General features: G+C 36.8%; 1 protein-coding gene across 1 annotated transcript; it reads right to left on the bottom strand.

The window, feature by feature from the left end:
- Positions 1-1,738: 1,738 nt before the first annotated feature.
- On the bottom strand, positions 1,739-12,134 carry LOC149026987 (farnesylcysteine lyase-like). Its single transcript, XM_089157773.1, has 5 exons — positions 11,512-12,134; positions 11,253-11,426; positions 2,716-3,075; positions 2,431-2,606; positions 1,739-2,214 (listed from the first exon to the last, which is right to left on the bottom strand). Exons 1-5 carry the CDS (start codon positions 12,010-12,012, stop codon positions 1,947-1,949), a joined length of 1,479 nt encoding a protein of 492 aa, XP_089013899.1. The 5' UTR covers positions 12,013-12,134; the 3' UTR covers positions 1,739-1,946.
- Between the last annotated feature and the right edge of the window lie 240 nt (positions 12,135-12,374).

Raw genomic sequence — 12,374 nt, 5'->3', positions numbered from 1 at the left:
CTTAAGCGATAGTGTTTCGCACGTGTCAAATTTTCTTTTTCGTGATAATTAAAAATGACACTTGACCAACTTAACTATTCATCGTCTTACTATCTAACGGTACGGTCCAGGTAAGAGTGAGTTTAATTTTTAGAATTTTGATGAGTGGCTCAGTTAAACCAACGCAACCACATAGGAGGGCAGAGATCAAATTCCCTCGGAAGCAAGAATAAATTTTCTTTCTATATTAATTATATAAAAAACTCCTTAAGAATATAGTCAGTAATTTAAAATTTTAAATAAAACACTCAAAAGAGGGCCAAGTCCACAAAACGGTTCAGAAGAGTTTTTTTCATGTTGATCATTTAAGGCCACATGATTTTATTTTTTTAATTAGTTACCATAATCATTTGGTAACTAATCTAAAAAAAATACGTTTCCCATCACTATTTTACAAAATAGATTTTTATAATTTTCAAATATATATATGTAAGTCCTACCATCTCCTTCTTGGGTACAGTAGATAGTGCTGCTGATACCTTCGCTACTGCACATAACCACAACAGCCTTCACCATGATAAATCTATCAGTATATAATAATTATAATATTTTTTTTATTTTTTTGAATTTATAAATAATTATATTAAACGAAAATGAAACAAGAGAACAAGATCTTTAAACAGAAGACTAAAAATAAGAACTAAGATCCTAAGAGACAACAATAAGCATGTTTTTTAGAGTATTCTCAACAAAGGGATGGGAGATAGCTAACCGTCTAGAAGAAACATTGAAATAGATGACATTCATATAAGCAGGATTTGAAAGTCCATCTTCAAAGATTGCGCTCCCACAAGAGGTGATGGATCAAGGCACAACACACTAACTTACCAATCCGATCGCAAATGGAAGTACCTGAAAAGTTTCACAAAATTCAAAACCAATATTGAGAAAACCCGTAAGATCACCAAATGGAAGCTAGGGTTTTTTCCCATATAGATCTGGAGAAGGGGCAAGAAAAGAAAAGATGCTTAAGGTTCTCCAAACCGGTCCAACAAATAATGAAATTGGGGTTCGCGGGGATGTGGCAGTCAACAATGAAGGATTGGGTGGGGAGAGCATGATTAAGGGCTTTTCAAAGGATAAGGCAATGACGGGGAATGTAGCCCTTTAACCAAACCAAAAGGAGCCAGGGGAGTTTGGGATTGTGGGATCTAAGAAGGTTCTAGGCTGATGAGTAGGGAAAGAGGAGTTCATATTTTTAATTGATAATATATATATATATATATAATGAACCCGAACTGAGAGCTGGAAAGTTCTTCCTAGAAAACTAAAGATATCAGCTCACTGCTTAATAAAACTGCATGACTGCCATGCTAGGGAAGACAAGCACCTGAAACCAAAAAAGGTGTAGTCTCAAGGTCCCCGCTTCAGTAAAAGTAGTCTTTTATTAACTTCTCCAATCCAAGAGCATTCTCCAATGATGTTGCACCCATATTTTTGTTTTCTTTGGATGGAAATGGGCAATAACCCTCTTCTTTGCTTGCTTGCCTCTTAGCAGTCAGGAAGGGAAACCTTGTCAACTAGTAATATTTTCACCCTTATATATAAAAAATACCTTCGTAAATCTTACCGTTCACCATCAATTGCAGCAGAAGTTACTGACCTTAAGTGAGTAAGTCAAGATTCGACTCTCCTAAATGAAGTAATGACATAAGTCGAAATGTCTTTCATCAAGTTGATCTTCCAATAAATAATAATTAAAAAAAAACTATTTTTTAGGTATAGCAAAAACAGTACAGTGGTCCCTAGACTCCCTACCCTCTAAAATTTAAGGGAACGGCAATCTATTTCTTAGCTATACATTACAAATACAAATGTCCACATGAGACCTACCATCCCAGATTCTAGAAAAGCACTGACAATGACCCAGAACCCAGAAAAACCCGCTGCTCACATTTACAGACATTTCAGAGCTCAGAATGCAAACCCACTTCATCAGGGGGTGAGCTCTTAAGATATGGAGATCTTGAAGTTGTCTGACCAGAAAGCCGGGACAATATGAGTCTGGCAACATTTTCCGCAGCAACAGCACCAGTCTCCATGGTGCTAGCCGCATTCTCAAAGGCATTAATATAGTATAAATGCAGATCATCCAAAACAAATGGTGCAAACACCTCCGGAGCTGTGAAGTGAGGATATGCACCCCAATCAATCCTGATCGTTTCCTTTCTAGAACTGTCAGTGAAACAATAAAATGAAGTTAGCACCTAAGGAATTTGTCAGGTTGCCAATCTTATGAGTAGATTGTAAAGCATACCACCAAAGTAGCAACCATAGGGGCTGCAATTTGGGTAGTCCCACCTGAAGACCCTCTAGAATATTTCTGAGGCCAGTAAAAACAAATAAATAAATAAATTCTCCAAGTATTATCACAACGGTGGGGAATGCTACCTGAATATTTGGTCAAGTAATGCATCTGTCAATGGCTTACGCGAGAATATCTTGTGTACCATGTCCTCCTTGCTGTATTTTTTGAGGATGGAAATGCTGGAGAAAGGGATATCATGAGACTCAACTGTGCCCACGAGTTTTGGAATTTCCGTCACATCACGTAGGCCAAAGTATGCCTTGTAACAGAAATGTCATAAAAAAACAAGAAAAAGAGACATGAGACAAAATATACGAGCACATAATCTCCAAAAGGGTACTTCATGGAAGGTAGAAAAGGATACTCACAGGGTTTAACAAGCCCCTGACAAAGGTGGCATGTGTATGCTGTAACTTCCTTTCAGGAATTGAAATTGGAGGATTAAACTTGATATTCAACTCATCCAATGGCGTAGCAATTACTGTGACTATACAAGCATAATTATTTCCTTTAGTGGAGTTAAGCTCATAATAGTCCCCAAGACGGCTAATAGATTTTATCTCTTCATTGAGGTGCAGTATAACATCTGAACTATTAATGAGCCCAGCAGCAATTTGCCAGTTTCCTCCTTCAACCGACCATAACCCTGCATCAGAGCCAGCCATAGAAACTGCCCCAGCAAGTCCACTGATGGCTAAACTTTGACCATAATTAATTCTTGTAATAACCTAAAAATAAAAGCATACAAGCAAAGTATAAGATCAGCAAAGTAGGGAGGTGTAGATGGCTAATCAAGGAGCTTCATTCACAACCTATGGGAAATCTTGATTACTGTAAACAGTCAGAAGAGTTGAATTCCGGATCTGTTTTACAGTCAGCTAATTCAAGAGATCTTCAAGGTCCTCATGTTTGAACTTTTAGCTTGGATTATTCAGACAGGAACTATGTTGCTAAGTTCTGTTAGAAGATTTAACTTGAAAATTGAAGTTCACTGATTAATATCTCACATAGATTTGACTTTCACCAGCAGCTATACAGTTCAAATACAACAAGGTAAAACAAATCACGTAGAGTTCGAAAAGCAGGTAATCTCCCAGATGTAGACAAAGTTGATTTGCCGTAACATGAATGAAAAAAATTTCAACATCTGTTTGGACTTCAAATGCAAACATTGGCTTTGAAGACAGCCAATTCAAATAAGTTCTACTACAACAAGGGGTAGACATTTAAGATTCCCTAGAAGAGATTGACTTGCTCCTAAAAATAAGAAAGCCTGCGCATAATTTCCTTAAAAAGACAAGGGATATACCTCAAAGTCTCTATCATCTGGCCCCATGGGATATGTCGCTAGTTGTTGGATTAGGCCAATCACCATATGGATTAGTCATAGGTAACTCGCCGCTGTATGACCATTAGGAAGGTGATCATAAATTTTTCCTACCCTTTTGGTACAAAAGGGTAGCATTCCATGAAGGTAACGGAATTTTGTTTAACTTGGGGCATCCTAGACCTCCCACAGCCATAACTGTTGGAGCAGCCTCTATAAAACACGTTCAGAACACAGCCCAATGCTTAGATCTGACAAATCTCAGCCAAATATGCCTACTTTTCACATGTTGAGGACCTCCTGTTATTTTCATTCAAGATAAGCTAGCCTTGACAAAGAGACCTAATTCAGGGAGGTAAATAAGGTCTTGCTCCGGAAAGCTAATTCTAAGATCACTAGAACACATGAAATGATCCCTTCAAGAAAAAAAATTCCATAATTATGGGGAAAAAGGCAATTTATGCTACAACACAAACTAAATAAAATTTCTTACCACGTTGTTGGGAGACTGTAGTTTCACAATGCCCTCGCAGGTAAGTCGATTCCACATTCGGTTGTTTGAAGCCATGTCTAGTGGGATAATTTGGTATTAAAAATAAAATAAAAATCCAGGGGCTCATTTAACATTACCTTCTTGACTTCGTTCCCCATTTGCTAATCACATCGCATAAACCCCAAGTTCAAACTAAATTTCTATACTCTATTTTGAAATCATAATCTGCTCAGAATTACTTTCTGAACATACAAGGGCTTATAAGCTTAACTGCACGAATATCTAAATTAATCCCACGCATGTGGCCAGTGGATTTTTTCAGTTCATCACTGGGTATTTATCAGCACTAATAGATCAGCTACAGATTTAGAAAGAATAACCGACCATCTCTCATTCATTACAACAGTTACTTTGGATATATATATATATATATATATATATGTTCTACCCTTACACCCACGGTTTCTACCAATGAATATCGCGCGTCACGCCGTCGCATCACCCAATTAGAGTCGGCAACTTCGCGTGGTGGAATCATTAAGCTGACTTCCAAAACTCAAAAATCAAAACCCATTAACATTTCTTCAAACACATGTGCCTATACATGAAATCAATGTGGATTACCTCCACTTCAATTACAATATAATGAACATATTGCAGAAACTTCTAAAAAAGGAACAATGAATGACTTCTGCATAATAGAACCTGAACATTTTGAACATCTAATCACAGGAAAATCTTTATACTATAGTCTTGACTCAAACAATGAAATCCAACAGATAATTAGAAATTTAGAAAAACTAGAAATCATAGCAAATGATAATCCACTTAAACATTGGAATGTTACAAAACCAATTTGTAAATTAGAAATAATTAATCCTGAAATGCGAATAGATACAGGACAGGCGAAATATACACCTAAAGATAATGAAGAATTTCTATTACACATAAAAGAATTATTAGAATATAAATTGATACAAAAATCAAATTCTAGACATTCTAGTGCAGCCTTCATTGTAAATAATCATGCCGAACAAATTAGAGGAAAAACTAGAATGGTAATAAATTATAAAAGATTAAATAATAATACACATGAAGATTCTTACAAAATACCTGAAAGAGATTATTTGCTAAGTTATATACAAGATTGTACAATATTTAGCAAATTTGATTGTAAATCAGGTTTCCACCAAATAAAAATGCATAAAGACTCGATAGAATGGACAGCCTTTTCTACAACCTTAGGACATTTCGAGTGGTTAGTAATCCCCTTTGGATTAAAAAACGCTCAATCTGTCTTTCAAAGACGAATGGATGATATATTTTTAAAACATAAGAAATTTGCTATAGTCTATATAGATGATATTTTAGTCTATAGTAAAACACCTCAAGAACATATAAGTCATTTGAAAATAATATTTGCCGAATTTATGAATAATGGTATAATTATTTCGAAAAAGAAAATGAAAATTGGTAAACAATACATTAAATTCTTAGGAATGGAATTAGGCAATGGTACTATTAAGTTACAACCCCATATTGCCACAAAAATACAAGACTTTCCTGATAAATTAACATCGATAATACAAATTCGATCATTTTTAGGCTTAGCTAATCAAGCTAGACCTTTTATACAAAACTTAGGAAAATATTTAGGACCGTTACACCATAAAACTTCATCGAATGGAGAACACAGATAGAATAATCAAGATATTCTTCTTGTACAAAAAATTAAAAATCTTTTCTTAAATATTCCCTCATTAAGATTACCTACAGATAAGGATTATCGAATAATAGAAACGACGGTTGTGAAGTCGGGTTGGGAGCCATTTTAAAGATTAAACCATCGTAACAACACCCTAAATCAATCAAGAAATCAGTAGGTATAACTCAGGAAAGTTTAGTATAAAAACACTGACATCTGTTGAATACGAAATTGAGGCCTTATTAAAAGGACTTCATTGTATGGAAATCTTCCTAACAAATCAACCATTTACAATTAGAACTGACTGTGAAGCCATAGTCAAGGCATATAATAATTTAAATGAACGAAAAATACAATATAGGAGATGGGTTCTTTTAAGAAACCATTTTTATAATAGAGGATATAAAATTACAATAGAACATATAAAAGGTATAGATAACAAAACTGCTGATTTACTATCCAGGATACACCAAATTTTACAGGACCCTGGTTAACCTCTTCTATTTTATGATTACACAGGAAGATGATATGATCCGAGATCTCATACAAAGGAGTAATACAACTCCAGAACAAAGCTCTTCAGCTTCTCCTCTGATAACCCCCTCACAATTATTGAATAATACCTTCTCACCACAAACACGGCGTTTACCGCCAAAGATAATGGGAACAATCGGTAATTCAAATACCCAGGCAGCTCGCACATTCCCTTCTTTCTCACCACACACTTCCTCTCTCCCCGTAAACTATAAACTTTGGAAAACATATTCCGTTCAAAAACTCTCACATGAAGTTTGAAAATAGCAATGGCTATATGATCAGTGATGAAGAGCAAATATGTTTGGACAACATATGGTACAATGCAAACAAGTGCATCACTCAACATAAAGCTATCTCAAGATTAGCCAATGCCATACATGTTGCTGCTTTCCTATACGGACAACTGCGAACAAAGAAAGGCAAGGCAAAGTTCTACGTCGTCTACCAAGGACACAATACTGGCATTTTTCTTGATTGGGAAGATGTTGCAGAAGCTACAAAGGGTTATCCCACTCCTTTCTTCAAGGGATATGAAACCCTCGAACAAGCACAGATCTTTGCCAAGTCGATGATTGGCCCAACATATTACGTAGATCCAAAACTACGTAATGCTCCTCCTCAACAACCTTCTTTCTCCAACATGGCTCAGAGGAACACAACTTGTATACAATGCGAGCCAATCAAGAACAAAAACAGGGAACTCTTGGATCAAGTAGCCAATTGTTTTATGAGGATAAGCAAGTTACAAATAGAAAATGATACAAAAGAAAGACTAATTCAGCGATTAGAAGCTTCGAACAAAAGCCTCTTAGCTGATCTACAACTTTACAAAGCACAAGATACTCCATCAGCAAACGATGCTCAACAAGTTGAACAAATATCACCAGGCTCTAGCTCACAATCACCAATGGAGGCCTTCAAAACAGAAATACTTGGAGAAATAGAAGCTCTCCTCCAATAAAAATTCACACAATACAGCGGAAGCTATCGTGGGCCCATAAACCCACAAGACGAACAAGAAAGAACATTGACCCCACAAGAAGACACTGAAAATGAAATAGTACGACGAAGACACAACAAAGGAAAGTCTCCGTCAGCATCACAAAATCTACTAGAAATGTAGATTGAACAAAGGGGTGATTCCCTAACCATCCGTCTCACACCCAAATGACGTTAAACTTAGGGATGGTTTTTGTGGACCTTAACAAAACCACAAGGATTTTGACCCAATCCATAAAGGACCACATGGTTCATAGGACAACCATGTAAAACTACATAATTGTCCTTAACCCTCGATCCGGGCTACAACAGGATCCATGCTAGTACCAAGCATGAAAAACATTGGGTAAACTAGGCTAGGCTAGTATAAAACCGGCTAACCCTGAACACGGGTTACAAAACGTAGTGTTCATCACACTTGAGCATGCTAAGGATAAAAGTATGGCCGCAAAAACCCTGTCTCAGAAATATGGGTTACTCACCTGAACCAAACCAATGTGGAAAACAGTAGTTTTATACTACATGGAATGCCACGGGGTGGTTCTTGAAGAAATACCAAATCTACGGTCCCCAGCAGAGTACAAAGCTGCATGCGTAGAGGGTGTTGCATGGAATCATTCCTTTAATCATTAAAGTGACACCTCAGTGGACAAGGTTGTAAATACCAAAAAGGGCTAAGGGTATTCTAGTACCCTGAAAAATGTACCTTAGTCCTTTTACTTCCATCTTTGTAGTAACTTGACAAGTGTAATACTACATTATAACTTAGCTTAAAATGGTGACATGTGTACTTAGGAATAGGACTCTCCCTTTGCCTATAAATAGAAGTAACTAGTGTGAGATAAAAAGGAGGAAGGATAGCAATAGATGAAGGTGAAGGTGTGATGTTTCTCTCTCTTCTTGGCTCTCTCTTGTAACATGCTTTTGATGAAATAAAAACAAGCTTTTATAATGGTATGTTTGGATCTTTTCTTCTCTACTTAGTATTTAGTTAACACTTCGGGGATCCCGAAAAGGAACCCTAAGTGGTTAAGATGTAGCTTATCTTGTGCCTCTGTTTTTATTTTTTCTATTAATTTCTTAGAGGAAAGATTTGAGGATGAAAGCCTACGGAGCGTTTTTTTCATCTCTCTTAGGCCCCTCTAAATTTTGACATCATGCATCATCTGCACTTTATATGTATATTCACTTCTTTCACTTCTTTCTTTAATTTCTTCGAGGAAGGATTTGGGATGAATAGCCTACAGTCGTGCTTCCTTCATCTCCTAGGCCCCTCGATAATTTTTCATGCATCTCATTAGACCACATAACCAGAAATGGTCGGCTCTGCCGCTATATTTGGTGAAAGGTGGTATGCATTTCATTTGTAAATTCCTACTCTTGTAAATTTTTGGTATTCATTTTTTTTAATCTTTCAAACAAAGTTTTAATTACTGTTACAAGGATGAATCTGGCATAAATTCCTCCTGTAAGACCAGTTTAATTTTAGAAAACTATTAAGATCTGATGTGCTAGTCCTAAATTCCAACATAAGTCCCGCTTGCTGTGTGCGTCAGGGCAATTGGTTGTGGCTAGACATTAGCTCTGATAGAATTCTGAAAGCTAGGCATGGATGGTGCACCGAAGGATTCGGAGTAACTGCCATTTAAAATTGTTAAAAAAGATTAAACTTTTATGTGTTTTACTCTATGTCTTCGCTTACCTAATAAGGATTGAGATCGTTAGGAATTGTGTGTCTTATAAGTCTGTTCTAGACCTCTTCTTCTTTTACCAGTCTCTTGAACTTCTTCAAGCCAGACTCATGTTAAGGACTGATAGGAACGAAACCTGGTTTCATAATTTCTAATAGGTCCTGCCAAGGGGAAACCTTTGGACAGCAGAAATACACCAGCTAGCATATGCTATGTGGAGTGTAACACTGTAAGTGGTCCTTCAAGGAAGAGTTTCGACTATTTAGTTACAAAGTCTGTGACTTGGTTGTATTCTTGGTGACGGGACAGGAAGGTTGGTAATTTGGACAGCCGGATCACAAAAGCCCTGACCTTCAAAATATCTTGAGGGTTTAAATATATATATATATATATATATATATATATATATATATATCAGGTCCTAAAGCTTTCCATGTCCACATCTTTATTTCTGATGGTATTTTAGTGTGCACAACACATTCATGGATAGCTATACCTTGCAGTTGACAGCATAAGACAATAATCTGAAGTTCCAAATTTTGGCAAAATTGAAATTGAAGCGAAAGTTTTAGGTACCTAAGTACGATCATATATAAATGAGAAGAACAGAGAATGACGTTGCAAAAAGAAATAGAATACGGTGGATGAAGTTGAGTGCAGCTGGAAGTATTGAGTGATCAAGGAATTCCTCTAAAATTCAGTAAAATTACGTAGGACAGTTAAAGGACCAGTAATGACGTACGCAACTGAATGTAGGGCAGTGAAGAAATAACATATACACAAACCTAGTGTAGCTAAAATGAGGAAATTGAGATAGATGGACGGTAAAACTGGAAATGATGAAATGAGCTAATTTAAAAGTGGCTCTGATACATGATAAGTTGCAAGTCTTCCATTTGAGATTGAGATGGCAGGGACAGTCCAAGTGAGGCTTTTGGATGCTCTATTATGGGATTTTTTTTTGGGGGGTGGGGGATAACAAGAGTCAAGGATGGACCCAAATGACTCTGGTTGAGAAGATGAGGAAAGACATACATAGCTTAGGATTATTAACAAGTATGATTTTGAATAGAGCTGGTTGGGTAAAAAAGACCCATGTAGCCAAACCCCATTTAGTTGGGATTAGGCTGAGTTGAGTTGTTAGTTCCATCCACTTCGAATTTATGAAACCTTTAAAGATGAAACAAACAAGAAGAAGCTTTGAAAATATGTGTGTGTCAAGTGGACCACTACTCCATGTTCTTAGCCATCTTCTGCTGATAGAATGTGAATTATCAAGTTTGGATTCGAGCAAGTGTGGATTCAAGGGCTTGATTGAGGACATTGAGCTCCCACCCCTTTCATGAGATGGTAAATTCTAGCATCTGTGGAGGATCATATTAAACAAAGAAGGAATGAAGCCATACCATATATTTACCTTTGCAAGAAATAACTTGGTTGGAAGCAAGTCCCCGAGCTACCTTGCTTCAAAATTCAAAACCAAAAAAAAAAATTTATGTACATTTTTTAAATTGAAATTGGCACTGCTTCCAAGAAGTGTCGTTTAAGGCATATTTCTTGAGGCTTTTTCGGTGTGTCTGGGGAGAGTGCCAGTCCCCCATTTATAGTGATCCCCTCATGAATTGGTTGATTTTGCTCCTAGTCTCAACTATTTACATAACCTCATGTGCTCCAACTACTCTCAAAGATTTCTCTCTCCAGATTAATTAATTGTGGTTTTTAAGCATTGATCGCAAATTGCAAAGACTCTTGGGTAGGCTTGTAAAGGTTGCCACATGTTAGGAGATTGGTTCACACCTATAAGGGCAACAACCCAATCTTAGGAAAGTGACATATTGACACACTTATATTTTTTTCTTTCTTTTTTTGGTTGTTTACACCTCAGTAAGTTCATGATCAGGACCAAAAACCAACTACCATTTGAATGATTAATTGCCACACATAAGCCTTTTACTATATTCATATACTGGTGTTTATTTCCTACATGATATTAGAAGACATGCTCATAGTCGGGAAGTACAGTCATGGGATGCACCAAATTTGACATCACACCAAGTACGTTTGTAGTACTCAAAACACAAGAGACAAGCAAAACACGGTTGGAAACAACAAATTCATCATAAAGAGAAAGGAAGGAAATTGAAGAAACATACAGTGATTAGCTCAGACAGAAGTCGTGGAGAGAGGCCGACATCAATTAACACCTCTTGCAAGGTCTGACGGGTAAGCCCATATAAACCTGACCATTTAAGCATCTCCTCCACTGTCTCAAAAACAGGGCGAGAAGACAAGTCCGTGTAGTACTTCAAAAAAGAACCCACAGTTTCCTGCAGTAACCAAAGAAAAAAGACTCACAATAAGAAGGAAGAGACACAGACATATAAAAAAGACAGAGAGAAAAGGAGAGTATACATCAACAAAACTCTGCATTTTGAAGAGCGAAAATCCATATCTGAAGAAGATTAAGAGTGAATTGACGGTCGATACAATCTTACTGTACACAGGGGAGTTGGAACTGGAGCTAATGGTTTTAAAAACGAACTGGGTACCATCCCAAATGCCGAGAGATGACTCTGAGGAATCAGAAGAGGGATCTTTGATTCGCAGATTGAGAAAATTGGTAAAATTCAAAGCATGATAATTCTTGGGATGAATAATGGATGCTCCAGCCTCGAAGGTGTCTCCACCAATAGAGACCGTAGCCATTCTTCCTCCGACGATTTGGTGGCGTTCAAATATTCGAATGTCATTGATCTTCGAATAGCGGCGAAGGAAATGTGCGACAGATGAACCGGAGATGCCGCTCCCGATGATGCAAACGCTTGGAGAAGGAGACGCTTCAAGCGAAGCAACGGCAAGCGCAGATTGGGTACATAACATCAAAAGTAAACATGAAAAAATAGCCGAAGCCATGTTTTCACAGGAACCCTAGCCGTTTCCCTTCTGACCTTCTCTTCTCTACTGCTAAAAGCATCTCATTAACTTTCATTCATGAAGGTCCAAGTGATGGAAGTCAACCAGAAACAGATGCAAAAGGATTTTTTTTTCTTTTTCTGATCACTGATGTAAGATGTAACCCAAAAATAAAAATAAAAATCTAAACATTAATTAAATTAATTTTAATTTGGAATAATTACTAACGCCCCCTTGTATTTTGACTTAATTTGCCTTATGACTTAATTAGTTAATTACTACCTTACATTTTCTATATTTTTTAATATTATTAATTAAACCTTAAACTTTGTTTAAAATTACTGATGGCTCTTTGTCATTAA

Source organism: Hakea prostrata, chromosome 1 (genome assembly GCF_041222555.1).
Source record: "Hakea prostrata isolate BN-2017 chromosome 1, UWA_Hpros_2, whole genome shotgun sequence".
Lineage (NCBI taxonomy): Eukaryota > Viridiplantae > Streptophyta > Magnoliopsida > Proteales > Proteaceae > Hakea > Hakea prostrata.
This window is presented reverse-complemented; position numbering and strand designations above follow the sequence as displayed.

What these genes read in the sequence shown, in the direction of transcription:
- LOC149026987 (XM_089157773.1), bottom strand. Translation starts at nt 12,012, where the DNA reads ATGGCTTCGGCTATTTTTTCATGTTTACTTTTGATGTTATGTACCCAA. An exon ending in TTCTGTCTGAGCTAATCACT is followed by an intron (nt 3,076 to 11,252) that starts GTATGTTTCTTC and finishes TTTTATTTTTAG; the next exon opens with GTTATTACAAGAATTAATTA. An exon ending in TTACTTGACCAAATATTCAG is followed by an intron (nt 2,215 to 2,430) that starts GTAGCATTCCCC and finishes TTTCACTGACAG; the next exon opens with TTCTAGAAAGGAAACGATCA.